Source organism: Perca flavescens, chromosome 8 (assembly GCF_004354835.1).
Source record: "Perca flavescens isolate YP-PL-M2 chromosome 8, PFLA_1.0, whole genome shotgun sequence".
Lineage (NCBI taxonomy): Eukaryota > Metazoa > Chordata > Actinopteri > Perciformes > Percidae > Perca > Perca flavescens.
The window spans coordinates 18,302,569-18,321,494 of record NC_041338.1 but is presented as its reverse complement, the minus strand read 5'-3'; the positions used below and the strand labels follow the sequence as shown (position 1 = coordinate 18,321,494).

General features: G+C 42.4%; 1 protein-coding gene across 1 annotated transcript in view; it reads right to left on the bottom strand.

The window, feature by feature from the left end:
- Positions 1–18,926, bottom strand: part of LOC114560872 (A disintegrin and metalloproteinase with thrombospondin motifs 20) — an 83,978-nt gene that overhangs the window by 38,345 nt on the left and 26,707 nt on the right. The window contains exons 10-16 of the mRNA XM_028586531.1: positions 18,036–18,177; positions 17,382–17,486; positions 7,215–7,360; positions 6,703–6,884; positions 5,787–5,923; positions 5,237–5,354; positions 1,610–1,705 (exon numbers count right to left, since the gene is read on the bottom strand). Of these exons, the coding sequence (XP_028442332.1) occupies positions 1,610–1,705; positions 5,237–5,354; positions 5,787–5,923; positions 6,703–6,884; positions 7,215–7,360; positions 17,382–17,486; positions 18,036–18,177 (926 nt within the window). The remainder of the gene's footprint in view (positions 1–1,609; positions 1,706–5,236; positions 5,355–5,786; positions 5,924–6,702; positions 6,885–7,214; positions 7,361–17,381; positions 17,487–18,035; positions 18,178–18,926) is intronic.

Here is an 18,926-nt window from a genome sequence, read left to right as displayed (position 1 = left end):
GCCATTGGGGGACCATAGGCAGGCTAGGGGAACTCATATTAATGTTAAAAAACCTCATAAAGTGAAATTTTCATGCCTTGGGACCTTTAAGTTTGTTGTCTGGTACACAAGCTGTTCTAAATACCTGTACGTTTTAATACAGATGGGTTGAAAATAAAAGGAGGAAACCAACATGAAGTGTCTTAAAAGCCACCATGAGCTTCCAGAACAGCTTCAAATCTCTCTAGGCTTAGCATACATTCTAAAAGTATCTGTAACTCAGCATATTCTCTCATTTGGTGTCGTGATGATAGCGGTGAAGAGCACGGTCTATTACATCGCTCCAAAACCAAAATCTGTGACTGTAGAGGCCGTAGCAAATGTCATTTTTATACGTGTAATGCTTTCCCTGATAAAGGTCCAGTTGGTAAAAACTTGGCCTTGTCATCAAATACTTGCATTGGACCCGAAGTGTGCAGAGACTTTTTGCACCATAGCATTGTAAACAGGTAATTAAAATGTACGGGAGAGAGCTTTTAAGTTAAGGAGCCATGACTTCAAAGGCACAGTCTCCGTTTTTTGTCACGAGTGCATTGATCTTCTCAAAAAGATTTCTACATACTGTACCAGCTGGAGTGACAAAATTGACAGGGCGTTGCAAATACAAGACATGTTTAATATAGACACCACTCACTCAATGTGTGGTTGTAGCACTCAGCAACAGCGGGAGTCAAGCTTCTCACAGCATGGCAGTGAGCCGCTGCCAGATGTGTTTTCTGACAATCTCACTTAAAACATCTTGAACCTGACTTGAACCATCTGAAAATGGGCGCCTGCCCTCACAACCTAGGCACAACTCCTTTTCTGTTTCTCTCTCTCTGTCTGTCTTTCTCCTCATGTGCAATTGCACACACACACACCGACAGACAGAAACACACACTCACACTCACACTCTGAGCCTGGTGGGTCCATCTAACCCTATACCCCTATATCCACTTTCATGCTGCCTGGGTTCCACATGCCTCTAATTAGCACCTATTGCTGCCTCATTTATCTTTCTCAGGGGCTGACACTCCATTTGCTTTCCCAACAAACCCTCTTTGCCATGACCAGATGGACCAACGCCCCTCCACGTTTCCTCCATATACACTCAAATGTACAAATGACAGTTTCCTTTTCTTTATGAAAACAGTTTGACAACAGTTTGGCCCATGTCTCCTACCCTCCTTCATTAAAAGCCAGCCTCTACACCTCTGGGTCACCAAGTCTGGGTGGTTTATGGTCATGTTAGGGGATAATGGCATTGACCTATGAGATGAGAACTGAAAGGGTGTAGAAACCAATAAGGAAACTCCAAGGCACTCTCTTTTAGAAAAATACAAAGCCTTTATTTATGGCTTAGTCATCATAAATCTTAAAGTACTCCGACGCGTTTCGGCATACAAGCCTTCGTCAGGGAGTCAATCAAAATAAATGTTTACATCTTATTAGGTTGGACTGCTTCCATTTTGGATTGATTGTCCCAAGAAAACCTGAAATTTGATACAGTGTTGACACACGCACACACACACACACACACACACACACACACACACACACAGAGAGAGAGAGAGAGAGAGAGCACACTCACCGAGGTAGTTGTCGTCCTCTGGCTTTCCAGAGTAGCTGACCTGTTTGATATCAATGTTGGTGGCTCCAGCTGGAATCCTCACCACTGTGTTGTAACCTGAGGAAGAAGAAAAGATTGAGGGACAGACTGAGCAACAAGCAAAAAGTTACACAATTTTAAGAATTCTCAAAAGGTAACAAAGTGCCTACAATAACAGCAGTGAGTGGTCCCACCTTGATTTTCATAATAGTTTCACTATGCTACACCAAACCCCAGTCAGGGAAGTCCGGTTCCAACCGCTGGGGAATTAAATGTCACACTTGGAAAAATACCAAAAAAAAGGTCTGGTCCTCTCAAATAACCTGCAGAAGGCCTTGTTTTAGTCTCAGAGGCCCGACCATGAAATGATATGTAATTATTCCCTGGACCTACCTTTGGCCTGTAATTACTACACCGGGCCTGTTGTCCCATGATAAACTTACATACAAAACAAGTGAGCGTGAGGGAGAGAGAGAATGTGAAAGCCAAGAGGCGACAACAAAAATGCAAACAAAAAGTATTCATAGCAGCAAGTATCGGAAACTGTTAGCTGACATTGAATGCTTGATTTGATTTGTACTCTTCTTTAATTTGATCATCCAGTTTTGGATTGAAATCATCATGTTGCCAATTCTAGTTTCATGTACAACTACTTATGTTCAGACAGCATTCAATATTTGACAAGTATAGGTTATTTTATGAATAAAAAATAAAGGTTTTGCAGAAAAATATACTGTATGTCTGTTCCAAATACAAGTAAGGTACTGAAAAAAAGCAAAATAACAAAGTTTTAGTTTGTAGTTAGAAAAAGGAAAGAGCAAATAAGGACCCAACTCAAAGACATAGTTGCTTTTTAACGGCTATTTAATCAGTTGAGTAAGAACATATTGAATTATTGCAACATTGTGAGGATTATTATTGAAGAGGAGAAAGTGTCATCCATAAAACATCTTATAATGAGCAACTGTTTGGTGCAACCAAACCTTTGTACTTCTTGGTAAGTCCAGTAAATCATTGGAGGTTCACCTAGATTACCACGGGTGTAGTAATGGCTGTTGGGTACAGTTAGAGACTGTTAATATTCACTCAGTTCTTCTTCTCGTGTCAGACGCCATCTGGCCTTCCAACTACTTACTGCTGCCTTCAAAATAAAATTGAAACTAAATGGAATGAGAGGAAAGGTGTGGGTTGGTGTGATCTGATGGTTAGCCTGACACCTTGAGCCACTCGGGGGCAGCACTTGGTTTACATATTTTTCTCTCATCAGCCATGTAGATTTTTCACACAAACACACACACACACACACACACACACACACACACACACACACACACACACACGTAATGTCAACCATGACTGATCTTTTTTTTTTTCATTTGAGGCCACACTGTACAGGAAGCTACTGTATATTCCTTTTCACCACAACACAAAAAAAACCTATATACAATTTACTGTTACTGTTTTGTGTGTCATGTCAAATTCCCTCCCTAAACACTGGGGACATGATAAGCTCATAAAAAAGGGGGCATATGAACTACAGAAACTGCCAACATGGACCCCCCTCTGATGAAACACATGCTATCCACAAGCCATCAGAGGCCTCTGAGCTCTGCCAGCTTAGCAACTGACCACACACTAAATCCTCTGCCACCACAGAGTGACCCAGGGATGAACAGTAAACACACCGACTCAGGGGGAAAAAAACACAACCATACTGAACTTCGGGAACTCTGGGGTGTACCTCAAACATGCTTTCCTCTGCCACTAGCAAGAAAGAAGATGATGTATTAATAGCCTGCAGAGGAAAATTAGAAGGAGTGACAAGCTCACCCTGATGCAAGTTGTCAGACGATACTGACTGAGTTGATGACAAACATCTGCTTGTTTTGTAGCTACTGTGATTTACTGTGATTGGATTATTTTTCCATTCTGAAACAGGAGACATTAACCTCAAAGTTTGTTTTCCTTGTTTCCATTTCTGCACACATTTCTTCAACTTCAAGTGAAGAAACTGTACATTATAGCCTTTATTAAGTCCTCTTGTAAGTCTCAGGTATAGCTTTAAGTCGTAACTTACTTGAAACTTCACAATCTTAAGACATGGAAAGAGAATGAGCAAAAACATCAAAGTGTCAAGTTTTTATGTTAGTTAATACTTGGGGAAAAAACAGGACAGGACAGCAACAGGCAGTCCTTGCATAGCTGCAGAATGTATTATAATCATATGCACTGAAAAGACTTAGGTCTATAAAGACACCATTAATACATATTAGAGGATGGATACCCGACCTGAGCCGGGCCGGGTTTGGACAGATGATGTTCGGGTTCGGGTCGGGCTCGGTCACATCAGTGCGATAAGGCATTGAAACATTTAAAATTTAACACCGCTTATGTAGTGTGTTAACGTGCCCTTGTTGCCCCGTGTGCGCTGATGCGCCCATCTGTTGACATTTCCTACAGCTTAATGAAAGCGGGCTTTCAACACAAACAAACTAGTATGAGAAAAAAAGAGATTTCAACTGTTTCAGGCTCAGCCATAAATATCTTAATGACTGTCGGGCTCGGGTCGGGTTCGGTTACTGCTCTGTCGGATGCGGGCCGGGCTCGGACAGAAAAATGCGTCCCGATCCGCACTCTAATACGTATAAGAAAATGTTAAAAAGTCATTTCAAAATGTCTATGTCATTTCAATGGTCAGAATCTTGAACTGTGTTTATGAAGGTGTGACTTGACTTGAACTTTTCCCAAAAGACAAAAAAAAACATCTCTGGATTTACCTGCAAATGTAGTTTGTCTAGCCTGGTGAAGACTGGAAAGAATGAACGAGATAAAGGCAAAGATTGACAAAGAGAAAGTGAACAAAAAAGACAAAAGCAGAGACTAAGAAATAATCGAGCAGAAAAGGACAAAAAGGGTGAAGACAGAAAGACAGGCCTAGACCCATGAGCAGAGGGATATCCTGCCTGGGCTGCACTCCCACTTGTGTTCTCTTTCGAAAAGGTCAAGCCAAATTTCCAGGGCTGAGCTCAGTGCCTGGTTTGGTTCAAAACAATCCTCAAACCATGTACCCCAAACAGCCAACAGAGTGCAGAAAGAAAGCAGATAGATAGAGATGCTGAAGCTCAGCGCCAAACTAATGCCGAGGGCACACCCAGGGCTTTTATGCTGATGTTTCTGCTGTTTTGCTGCCCAGACCTTAAAAGGGTTGCATGCAATCAGCAGTTGGCCCACACTGAAGCACTGCATTAAGCAGGACAGTTCAAAAGGGGTGATGTCAGGTTTATGCTTGCTATCGAAAGACCTGAAGATTGGTGCTGTGCAGTTTTTCCAAATTTGGCTGAAGCACGTACCGTTGCTGATAATCAAGCTTAATATGTTTAAACATAACCAGACATGACATCAGCACCTAATATGTGCATACAGCATGTCAACATTGCAGACACATGGAGCTGAAGTCTTTCTTAGCTTTTCTATGTTTACTGCGTATCAGATATATCACGGTTGCTCTGCAGAAGCTGCTGACATACAGTATGTTTAATAGCAACACCTTTTTTTGTGAACAGTCAGCTATTTGTGTACCGTACACGTAATCCGAGCAGCGTGACTTACCATACTGAGCATCGTTGAAGGTCCCTGCCAGGGTTTTACACGACGAGTTGTCTCCGCCACACACTCCGCACTTGTCATTCCTGGCCTTTGAGTTGAGAACGTGGTCGCAGCCTGCTTGCTAAAGAGGCACATATGAAAAGAAGATTAACATTTGTGATTTGATGTAATATGACATACTGTCCTCAAAATGATGAGTTTGAATGCTTTGAATTACACGCTTGTAAGCAGTGTTTCATCTGGACACCATGAACTTTGAAAATGCAGGTGTTTTGGATTGTGACCTACAAACACTTCACTGAAAAGTCATGCTACATCCTTTCCAGTAGTAACAAAATGTGAATCATGTAAAAGTATGAGTGGGCTGACAGTGTTTATTTGCACAGATATAGGACACTGCATATAATGATAGCATGAGAATAAGTTAAGGCTAAGATGAAAATGTTAAAGCTTGTGTGCGTGCGTGCGTGCGTGCGTGCGTGCGTGCGTGCGTGCGTGCGTGTTTGTGCCGCATGCACATATGTTGGTACGTGTATGCATTAGTTCATCATACCCTGCAGAGGCCTTGAACACAGATGTCGTAAGTATCTGGCCCACACGGCGTGCCGTCGATGACGCGGTCCTTGAGCTGATAGTATGCCGTAGTCCCAGCAACCCGGCAGAAGAGCTTACAGCGATCCTTCATCAGTACTGCATGGAGAAAGAAAACAAACTCTGGAAAAAGTTGGAATACAGCTCATTAAATTAATGAGATTAATAAAATAAAATCCTGAACAATAATGAGACGAAAGTCCAAGAGATGACTTGCATGTGCTGATGAAATAAAACAAAACAACATATTTTGAATCTTTTTTTTGCAACGTTCAGAGGATTCTTGCTAGAATTGCCAATTTTGTATCAGTTGTTTGGAAGAATCATTTATTATCTGACAGTACACTGGCTCCAGGCCTTGGCTTGTTTGCTTGCTCAATTAAATGAATGAATCACTTGCAGTAACTTAGACATGGTGGTCTTTGCCAGATGGTAATCTCATGTAGCTGGGCAGGCCATCTCGGGAGAGAATGAGATCGGCTGTAAGAGGGAAAGCTGCCAGGAGGTTCACATGGGAGGGCTGTGTGTTGCTTTAATGTTGCTGTTGTTTAGTGTCAACTATAACCCAGGCGGCGCTTTTCAAAGTATGGCAGATGAAGGACACAAACACAGATGTGTACTCTATCTTACACAATCACCCATATCCATCTTCTCCCCTCATATATTAAATGTACATTAGATTCAATGTCCACATCCCTCCTACACACAGTGTGGTGTGCGGCATTTATGTTAAATGCACCAAACTTACTGTATCACTGGATTCAAAGGACAGTGTATAGTTAGTTTGATGTAAATATAGTATACATCTTTGATGTTGCAGCCCATGTTACCACAAGACATTTAAATGACATACTTTAGGATTACATTGGTGTACTCACTGCCACTGTACTTGGGGACCCAGCGGACGGTGGGAGGTAGACCGTTGATGTTGAAGTGCTTGCCGTCAAACTGAGAGCACTGCTCTTCGCGGAAATCTTTCCGTCCTCGCGGACATGGCTCAGTGTTGCAAGAGCGGAACTTCATCCTGCGACCCACACAGAACTTCCCGCCGTTTCTGGGCCTAGAGTAAGAGAAGACGGGTCACAGGAGCGCATGACTTCTTTTCAATTAACGGATCATGTTTGCTCTTGTGTGACTGGTGATCTATGACTTCAAACCCACATTGTCTACATTTAAATTCACACTAAGGAAACAAATCTCTCTGTGACTGTTGCTTAAAATCAGGCTGAAGCTAACCGAATCTGACATGCAGGTTTGTTTCTCACTTTAGCTTGTTTACAACTCTTATTCAGGCATGACTGCTGTTTTTTTTACTGCTTCTCCTACTGGTTCACAGTCTGACCCATATTGTCATGGCTTTGATTGTCATAACTGTTTGATTCTTTCTTACTCAGGCTTGTTGCAGTCTCTGGCAGTGCTCCGAGTTCCTCCACCACAGGACCTGGAGCAAACACTGTAGGGCCCCCAGGGACCCCACTCCCCATGGACTGACTGCAGGTCCAACTCCTTGTTTACACACATCCCGTGTCTGCAGTACTGCATGTGAAAAGACACACAAAAACCATGACTGCAAGTCCTGCAGACCTGAAGACAGACTGCAGAATTAGTGCAGGCACAGCTTTGCCCTCTTAACCCTCTGTTTAGATCTCAAGCTATATTTTAAAAGAATCCTAATCCTAATTCAGCTTTTGTTTACCCTCAAGGAAGGCTTCCAACTCCTCCAGCTGTCCAAAGAGAAATGGGAGAGGGAGGGAGCGGCATTGATACAGATACAAATGGAGATAGTTCACAGGAAGTGTCAATGAGAGAAACCAGAAATGTGCAGTATGTGCCACAATACTTCTTTGATGTCAACCAAATCTATAATTCTTTTAGAAGGGAGCTAAGCCAGCAGTCGGGTTGCTGCTCTGTTCTTATCACCATATAATGATGGTTCTCATTAAACAAGCGATGATGAGAAAACTGTATTTCATCAACACAATATGGAAGTCTATAGTAAGTTTATGACTCACAGGTTGTCAATGTATGTAACACATTACTGTTTCACAGCCTCTTGTATTTGGATAAAGTCACACTGTTTTCCATATGTGCTCTCTGTTTCCCATAAAGGGTATACTATAAGCCGGATGCAACTCACTGATAGAAATGGTCAACATTCAACACAAAATTATTTTATAAGAAAATCCTGACTATTTTTTTCTAAATCATCTTCGGCTTGGGTTGTAAATACAAAATCACATAATATTCTCATATATCTTATATATATTAGACCCACTTTGACATAAAAAATAAGGCGTCTGGTATCAAACAGTGTGTACCCACTAACCAAGCTTTGCCAAGAAGTGCTAACACTGCTTTCATAAGAAAAGCACGGCAGGCCCATTTCCCTTTGTGTGTAACCAAATCCCCTTCTCAAAGACTAAGATATCGGAGGGTCCTGTTCACTGAAAGAATGCAGGACAAGACGGCGTCTGTCTGGGTACGTCGCCCGCCGTCCGGGCACACAGGCATGGGGAGCAGTGGCACCGTGATAAGGAAACTCTAGAGTTGTGATAACAGAAGGAACAAAGTTCATTACTGGCTTGACATCAGGAACTCCCTTCTTCTGTTCAGCTGTCTATCTCTTCAAATACACAGTTTTAAACCTATTGCCTGGAAAGGAGGATGCTCTTAGAGGACACCTCAATTTTATCATTTTGACTGTGTTTCCTCGCAGTTTGGTCTGAGAAGTTGATGCACAAGTTGTTACTTCCATTGCCAGATCTTTCTAGAGGAGAAATGCAACTACTATCATTTCAACTGCCACACACCCATTCCACTGCACAACATTCAATCCCCAACTCCAGATAAAAAAAGACTCGAGACCTGAGAACATATGGTAAGTGAATTTTCATAATTACGCTAATAAACAAGGGAGGATATCCATCAATGTCATCTTCTGGACAATGGATAATCCGACCAGTTTCTGCTTTAACATTCACAACTTGCAGCCATTACTTTAGGTGAACACCTGCAAAATTGCAAAGTCATACACAAACACATGTACACATACAGAGAATTTGGCACCAGTGCCTCTACCGTACTGGCTTAGTTTGCATGTGCGTTTTACACACTTGCAGGTCTAATGATGGAGTGTAAAGGCTTTTGCACAATGACAGACAGGTGTTAACAGCTGCAGGGTAAGGACTAAACAAGCCACAAACATTTCCATAATGCAGACCGTGTTTGAGTTTCTTCCTGTCTGGCTCCACTGTAAATGCAAACTGAGGGCACAAACAATGGATTTGGAGAACAATTCAAATAAAAGTCACTAAAAGGAATGGGATTAAAACATCCACATGAGTGGAAATGGCTTCCACACCACGAAAAGGCAAACAGGTGTTATTGGTTGAGCAACCTCCTCAAGACAAAAGGGCTAAACAATCAGGGTAAATGGAACTGTCAAAGAAACACATTTTAAGACTTTTCTAAGACTTTTTTTTTTAAGTTTTCCTTTGAAACAACAAAGAGTTTCCCTCCCCTTATAACTCTTACAACCTCTTCCCCCCACCTCAGCTTAGGGACCGTCAACCGGGACCTGAGCATCCCTAATATACCTCCTCTCCTCAGCCATTCATCACCCTTATTGAAAAGGGCCACACAGGGACCACCACAGTGCAACCAGGCAGCAGGACCCGCCGAACTGTCAAACACAAGGTGGACTGTCGGTCAGAGAGGACCAAAGCTTGTGTAAGCCTCTGAGGCATTCCACTCCCCCCGCTGGCACCCTGTGTTTACAACCGTTTTGTTTGGCTTGAAAAGGTGATGTGGGTGAAAAGAAGAAAGAAGGAAAGGGGGGAGTGGAAGGAAAAAAAACATCTGTGTGAGATGATGTATGTGTGTGTGTGTGTGTGTGTGTGTGTGCGCGTGCACGCACACATGTGTGTTAAGTGTAAGAGTGATTGCTCAGAGTCTGGAGGCATATGGAGGCCACGCTCAATTCCAATTAGCCTCTCCTTCCAAAGTGCACAAACACACTGTTGGAAAATGTTAAGGTGAAAGGCAAAGCTCAAACAAGCATTAAGGACCCTCTCCTAGAAAGATTGTCAAAATGTGCCCTCAATTGGGAATGTGGTGATACATTTGAAGGTCTTGTGCGAGAAACCTGTGCAGCTGTGACTAGCATTTGTTTCAAATTAGGAATTCCACAAAGACACATGCTGACTCACCAACTCATGCCAAGACCTTTTGCACATACTGTATACCAAGACACATATAAGGAAAACAGGAAAACACACGCAATATCTTTGCCACTTTTATCTCATATCACACACCGACAAACTAAATAAAGTTGAACCAACTCAGCCGTACAGTCACAGAGAGGAGTCACCAGCAAGCTCACCCCAACAGTGGGAATAGTATCTGAGGACAGCAGCATCTGCTCTGAGCTCCTCAGCTGGCTGGTTTGGAAGTTAGTGCCCTGTAATTGCCAAGGAACTATTGCAGAGAGTACCTCATTTCTGAACCCAAGCCATACATCACTGTAGGAATGAGAAGGCAGAGGACTGATTTAAAAAGCCCTCCGCTCTCTCATTTTAACACGGCCATTTCCAAAAGGCTTCACCTTTCATGTTGCGGTGTCTTTCTCATGGCTCTGGATTTGGAGTTCACTATGGCTTTGTCCTGTTGTGGGTTTGTGTCTTTGTCTCTGACGAGTCCTCTCCACAATGCAAAATTAAAACAGACTGATCCAAAAAACCTGAAACATCTGGAGTCACCTCTGGTGCAACATGAACCACTGGCCTTCACCACTATTACATGTCTAATAACTTGGCCTGGAGGTGAGAGGCGACAGAGAGCCATGAAGCTTTAAGGGATTCTCTGCAGAGCTCTCACTGAACAGGCAGGGGACACGAAATAAGTCAAATGACAGCTGTTATTATGGACTGGATTTACACAGACTTATTTTTCAGCCAAGGCATGCATGTTTTTCCCTGTTAGTTCCATAATTCCTCTTTCCTCTGTGTTGAAAGGGTGTGAAGACAGGATGAAGAGAGATGACAAGTGGGAGGGGAAGGTGAGCATGAGAGACAACATGATGCAACAGTGACCCCAACCAATCTCTCTTCTTACAATATCCTTACTTTGTTTCCTATCCTCTTTTTTCACTCTCTGGGAGTGAATGAGTAGTTTCAGTTGCAGCCCTGTCAGCTGTTCCATTCACGTACATTTCAGAGACACTTTTACTGATGGTGTTTCTCACTTATCATCATCTCTGTGAGTACTACTAAGACACACATACCCCTTGTCATCTTCTTAATCGAATAGATCTATATTGTTTTGTATTTACAATAGATGAAATGATATGTATACATATAATGTGAAAAGTGTCCCTTGTATTGATAAACCAGAGTTAAAAAAATGTAACTCTGCTGCTCTACAGAAATTGTTTAGCCTCTTTTAGACACACCACTGCATCCTTTATTCATCTGTCAACTGACTCTCTCTTCACACTCGCCGTTAAGATTCACTGGTTCACTTTCTTTTACAAGACCCTTTTTGGCCGATCACCTCTTTACTTAGGTCACCTGCTGCAGCCAAAATCTGTGACATACAACACCCGGTCCTCACTTCATAATCAATTAAGTATTCCCAAAACCAACTCTGCCTCTGGTCTTGCATCTTTTCAATCTGCCGCCAATGCTCTGCAACTGGACAAACTAATTTCCATTTCATCATTCAAAACCGCCATATTATCCTTGTTCACCGACATCTGCAGTTGCTTCTCCACGTCATAATTTTCCAACTCAATATTTGTATGGTTTTTCCCTCTCTTACTCACCCACGTACCTGTGTGTTCCTCTCGGTATACGTGTTTTACTGCTGTCTGTGTTGTATTTCAAATTGTATTTTATGTCATTTAAACCAGTGTTCCCCAACCAGTGTTCCCCAACCACCGGTCCGTGAGTCATTCGGTACTGGGCCACACAGAAAAAAATAAATAACATTATTTCTGTTTAATTGATTATTAGTCTGAAAGATGTTTTTATTTTGAAAAATGAACAGATTATCTACCGTCTCTCGCGCGTCTCTTCCTCTTGACACGTCAAGTGATATTTACCTCTCAATGAAGCCCACAAACTTGATGAGTAAACAAACACATACACAAAATGAGTAAACAAACGTCTTTGCAGAGCTTTTTTGCTCAGGGGAAAAGGCCCGCGGAGGACGAGACAGAAGAGAAGCCTACAACTTCAAAGAAAAAGAAATTTAACAGACAATACCAGGAGTCCTACTTAAAATATGGATTTTTCGCAACAGGTGAGTCTCATGTGCCAAGCCTGCATAATATGTGGCGACAAGATAGCAAATGAGGCAATGAAGCCTTCAAAACGTATTCTGCACATGGAGACCGAGCACCCCGCATAAACAATTCTGAATTTTTTGGTTGCACAGAAACAAGCGCAGGGCTCATCGTTTTTCATGCATTTTACATTTGTTTTCATATTATATATATTATTATATATGTGTTTTCATGCTTGTCATATTATTTTACCTTGTCGTGTTGGGGACCGCTTATTTAAACTCTATGTATTTCTAATGTATTATATTTTTCTAGGCCTCCTTCCCCTTTCCCTAAGTGGCTTTGCGACTTGTCAGGCCGCCATTGTAAATAAGAGCCGGTTCTTAATGACTTGCCTGAAAAAATAAATGTGAAGAGATTTTAGGTAATTATTTTGCTTTTAAACCTGCATTAATTTCTTGGCCACTTGGGGGCAGCACAATAAATACAAAATATTGACAATATACACATATAGCAGCATTAAGCCCAGCAAATTCTGATCTCATCAACCTTGTTTTAGTCAGCAGGCAGTGGTTTTCTTGTGGAGTTCCTGTTATTTTGTCATTATTTACACCTTCTGCCATGTGTTTCAATTAAATGTATCACATTTGACACAATAATTAGATTTTAATAACTGTGTACATTTTTGCCACATTTTGACCCCGTACTAATCATCCAAATACATTTTCCTCCTTCAACACAGTCAACAATGAAAGCTCCACTCACTGGCTACTGGACACATTAATTCCTTCAGCAAACTACATGAATGCTAAAACAACAACCCTTTTGTTAGCCCAAATCCACAGATATGTCTGTGATGATGGCAAATCAAAGTGGCAACATCCTGCAAATATCCAGAGATTAGCAGAGAGTGACACTGATACCAGTCTCACAATCCTAAACTCTAGTACAGGCACACACACACACACACACACACACACACACACACACACACACACACACACACACACACACACACACACACACACACACACACACACACACACACACACACACACACACACAAACACAAACACACAGCCCGTCTCCACATCGTACGACAAGTCTGTCAGACTGCCAGGGAGCTCCAGCCAACACTCACCGCCTTCGCCAACAGACTCTATTCTGCCCTGGCTTCACTTTTCAAGACCTCACTATCTCTAATTGGCTGAAACCAGAGCAGGTCATCATTCTTTTCTGAGGAATGCTCAGGAAATCAAAAACAACTTCCCATTTATGCATTTACACTAACCACTCAATTATGCCCCTATTAAGAGAATCTGGGAATTTTTTTGGGGTTTTACATGTAAAAAAAAAAAAATCATTGTCATCAAAATGAATGACACCAAAAAACACTTGAATATTTTGTCATTTTGCAAAAAATGGCAACACCACATAAAAAGTGAGAAAAACAAGAACTTTGACATAAAAACACCCCAATTTATTCAAGCTCTGTCCCCACTTTCTTTCCCTTCGCCACCCACTGAGCAACACCGTGGTGAGAAGCAGTGCAGCGATCTTCAATTGGTGGGGATGTGGATACAGGCCTAAGCTGTACCCAGCTTTGGCTTGACAGACACTTATTGACCATGCTGGCTGGCCCCTAATCTACACACTACACACACACACACACACACACACACACACACACACACACACACACACACACACACACACACACCTGCATGTGTGTATGTGCTTACACTTACATTAAACGTAGATAATTCTGCAAGAATTTAAATGCAACACACAAGTATTACATGCATGTATGCACGCACAATCAAAACACACACACAAACAGACACACACAGATGCACAGGCAGGATCCTTTTGAAGATTGAGAGGGACCGAAAAGGGGGGGGGGGTGAGTAAAGGAGAAAAAGCAGGAGAAGAGAGGATGGAGGGGAGGGAGGGTGGTGGCAGTATTTATAGACAACAAGTGATGGGATGCCCTTGTTAGTGCACGGCCCACTGAGCCAGATGACAGACGCGCCGCCAAGAGGTCATGTGACCGCATTACTCACTCCGGCGCCCTGTGAGAGGGCCCATTGAGTAACAGAGAGGGAGCGAGGGGAGAGAGGAAGGGAGAGAGGCCGAAGCGGAGAAGCAGAGAGAGAGTCTTGAACCATGAACCTGCGGTGCCCGTTGCCCTATTTCAGCTAAGCTGTATACAAACAAACTTTTATTTTAATTTCATTTAGAGGACGTGCCTCTCTCCCACTTTTTGGGGCACTGACCTCAATTACCTGATGAGGTCACAACTTTGTTTTGTAACTCAATAGAACAAAAACTCTCCCTAGACAACGCAGTCACAATTGGTGACAGTTCAGAAGATTTAGGTTTTACGAGAGATGACGTTTCCCGTGTAATTGCTTAAAATGACATGGCAGGCTTTGGTCTAATGATAGGCTTCGAAAGAGATCTTTAAAGGGGAGCTGTGGTTGCTAAGACAATACCTGATGCTAGTTTCCCCCATAGAGGTCATTGCTGTAACCCCCCCCGGTAAAATACAAGATTGTATTTCGAACAAGCCGCCATTATCGGTCAGCTAGAGAAGCCAGCCCCACGTAATGCATTTGTCATTTCCGGTTTTCATTTTTTGTATTACGTCTCGCGCACACGCAGAACGTACGCTCTAGACGGCGTCGCTTCGGTGTGTTCCAAGGCACTTTTTGGACCTCGGGGAGCCGACTGATCAGTCCGACTGCCTTTTCTGCAGACGGTCAGCCGTCGGGTTGGGGTGTCAGGGCCTAAAGACATGGTGGACAAATGCAAGACAGGCACCAAGAGATACAAGGAAAGAACAATGTAATACTGACGTAAAACAGATCAGGAAAAATCATCTGGGTTGACAGATTATCAGACTTTTGAGACACACACATACTCTCACACACACACACAAACACACCATACCAAACTACCACATTAAAGAGCTCTTGTATGGGCAGGTGAGTGTTGGTGCAGGGTCCCAATCTCTTTCAACTCACACTACTTCAAACAGCCCCCTGCATGTGGATGAAACTGGGCCATCAGCACTACTAACAAAGGTGGTGCCTCCACTCAGACACACAAAGAAATGAAGGAAAACTGTGTATTTGTTCATATAGAAATTAACTACCACTAAACTTAGTTTTCTTAGGGCTCTAGGCAAAGCCATGATGGTCTATCGGTTGGTCCACCTCTTTGGTTCAGACTAAAATATCACAACTATTAGATATACTGACAGGAAAATGTGTACAGCCATTTGTAGTCCCCAAAGGATGAATCCTAATGGCTTTGGTGATCCCCTGATCTTTCCTCTAACGCCAATATGAGGTTAACATTTTTGGATTTTTTTGTGAAATGTTTTAACAATTACTGGATGGATTTCTATAAAATTTGATACAATTGTGTTCCCCAGAGGATGAAAAAAATCACTTTGGCGATCTCTTAACTTTTCAGTGTAATTTAGCGATCAACATACTTTAGAGGGCTGGGATAAAATGCAGCTAAACGTGGTTAGCACATAACAGTGTTGTTAGAGCCTTTACATGACTACATTTTAGTGTAAAGTAGGTCCTCATTACAAATGGCTATATGTAACCTACACTTCAATGAAGACCCAGACATATATTAGAATGTAGCTTAGGCAGCTCAACTTGGTTTAAGGGTTTGTAGCTTATTAAAGCAAACCACTTGGTGTGATTAAACCAACACCATGTCTCCTCAACCGTTTCTCCCACATACGGGCTGAGAGCAGTATGGGGGCTGCGATCCCAGGACCATTACGGTTTAGTCTGGTTGTTGTAGTTGGATTAAGATGTTAGTCATCCCTTTTTAACCTCCTTACTAGACAGGGCTGATCCAGGACCTAACATGGTGAGGAGGGAGATGGAGCCAGACAAAAGGATATAAGGAATATAAGACTTACATGGGCCAACACTGCAAACGACTCCTGGAGGGCAGAAGGTTAAGGAGAGAAGAGAACCCTGTTTCTCTCTCTCTCTCTCTCTCTCTCCATCATCATGCATGTTCCGAATGCTAAACACTCCACATCCTTATCCCCCTGTACCTCCTCCTCTCTCCTCTCCTCCCTCCTCCCCTCCCGCCTCCTGCACTGCAGAATCACTGATGTGAGGTCTTTTGTGAGAGTGCTGGCTGGCCTCAGCCTGGGCTCTGTTACGACCTGACCACTGACCCACTCACCCGCCTTTTAAAGAGGTTTTAGGGTCATGGGTTCACAACACGGTGACTCAACTGTGAACGGCGGGTGGCATCCTCTTTCAAAAGGCCCACGTCTTTACCTTTCCCTCTCAAGACTCTCTCTCCCTCTTTTTTGCCCCCTCTGTCTCTCTTTTCTTTCCTCTTTCTCTCTTTCTCTTTCTGCCCCCTCCCCTGAAGCCCTTCGTTCCATGTATCCTCAGTGACTGACCCGCCGTCTCAGCCCTAATTAGCATAGCATCCCAGAGCGAGGAGAACATGAAGGCTAATGGGGGTTGGGGCCCCGTAACAACACTGAGGGTAAAGCTTCAAGTTTCTAACTAGGGCCATCACCTGACCACATTTACATGGGTTTCTGCAACCAGAATGAAGGCAGGAGACTAATGCATGATAAATAATTCCTTTTTCTTGGTAGAGGAAGTGAACTAGAAGGGAAAAGCATCAGGATTCAGAGCAGCACTGCATGGTTATAATACAAATACAATGAGGCCAGCTTTAACAACAATGCTGATTAGGGAACAGAGGAAATGCATTCAGTGTTGCAATATGGTGATCCTAAACAAATATTTAAATCTAATCCATATTTGGATCGTCAATGTGGTTTCATGGTGGCTACAAACAATTCATTAAATTGTGTTTACTCTACTTTAAAAACTAGATGGGTGGGCTTTAATTCATTAGGATAATTTAGTGTATCAATCAAATAGCAAATTACCCCATAAAAAGAGTATATCAAGTTTTGTAGTGAGATACAGATGAATTTCATTCCACTTAAAGAAGCGAAGAATTTTTTGTTGGTATGAGTTAAGGAGATATTAGAGTTAAGGAATTTTGTATGTTGTACAATATACAGTGATTCTTTTCCAACAACTTGACTGCAGCTGCGTTGAGACGTACACCCCCAAACTGACAGGCCTTGAACATGTACTGTAGCACAACAAGTGTAATTCTACTAAATAAAACATCTGTGAGTCAATTAAAAAGTTGTTGTACTCAAACGATTTGCAACACAGATCCACATGTGGACCGACTTACCATTCCATGTCCACAGTCAGTTCCATCAGCCAATGGCATGTGCTGTGTGCGACATCCTTTATGGTCCCCCTCTGCACTGGTACACCACAGCCTCTTGCACTGTTTCTGTGGAAGAAAATTGAGCACCAGCAATTATTCATTTTGGCTGAAGAGGACAAGAGCATGTCTATAACACATGCAAAATACTCTTATGACTAGAAATGTTTTTGACAACTTTTGACTTTATTGAGCTGACGGCAGAATTTAACTGCTATTTCCTCGCATACTGCCTTCTTTCTTTTGGGAGGAAGAGTGTGTAATTGCAGATCAAAATATGGTTGTTGGTGTTTTCATACAATATGTCAGTTCTTTGTGCTTTATTGCTTACCAGACATGTGCAAGATTCATTTCAAATGGCCCAGCATCGGGTTTTAATAAGTGGCTGTGCATTCAACAAGATTGCGTGTTGGTAAAATGCATGATATACATTCCACAATTGGGAATTTACAGAAAAAAATTTATTCCACTGTATATTACAATAAAAAGTCACAAAACTAAATGCAATTAACTGTTTCATATATGTTGCTTGTACGTCTAAGCAGACGACAACCATCTCAGATCTACTTCCACCTGCAGTTTTTTGGTTCTGCTTACCTCGATTGCAAGCCAACTTACCATGTAAGGGCAAATTTGGGAGCCGGGTCCAAACATCAGTTCACACTGCCTGTTGGCATTGTAGATTTGACCAGGAAGGAGGGTGGGCAACTCGTATGTCCTGCCTACAGGCTCATCAAGGAGGCACTCCCCATAGCCAGTGCTAAAAACAAGTAAGAATGCGTGTACCGCAGATGAAAAGAAAAGCACAAAACCATACAAGTATGTGCACAAACTTTCATGGTATGAACATTTTCAGGATAATCACGTATTTTCTGACCCCAAAAAGTATCAACACGTGTCATCTCTTTCAAAAGAGCAAAGTAAACATTTCTATGTCACTGTCTTTGATCATCCTCAGATGTGTGTTCCCCATGGGTGGTCTGTAAAGTTACCTAACGGATAGACTGATACCACTTCCCCTCAATGGCCTGTTAGTAAATGCTGTCACTATGAAACTGGAGTCAGGCGCCACAGACTGAATATAACAGGATTTTGATACACTGAAAAGGATCTGCACGGTGACCACATATTCATCTGAGGTATATTTATCTGTGCTGAAGGAAAACAAGAGAATTTGGAATCATAAAGCTCCCTGATTAAGTTACATAAATCTGTGCCAGGCTACGCCAGCAATGTAGTATAATGACAGATTGTGCTGTATATCAGCCACACCCTGAGCCACGACACAGTAACAGAGACAACAAAAGCACAGCTGGACGGAATGTATGTACCAACAGCCTGCATATAAAATCATCAGCCTTTACCGCTGTGAAAAGCCACAAGTCAAACATGTTAGCAGAGCCAGCCAAGCCTCAAAAGGATCTCTTCTTTTTTTTGTTTACTTTTGAGAAAGGAAACTGGCAGATGAGACGTATATAGATGTGTAATTACACAACCTGTCTGCACCGC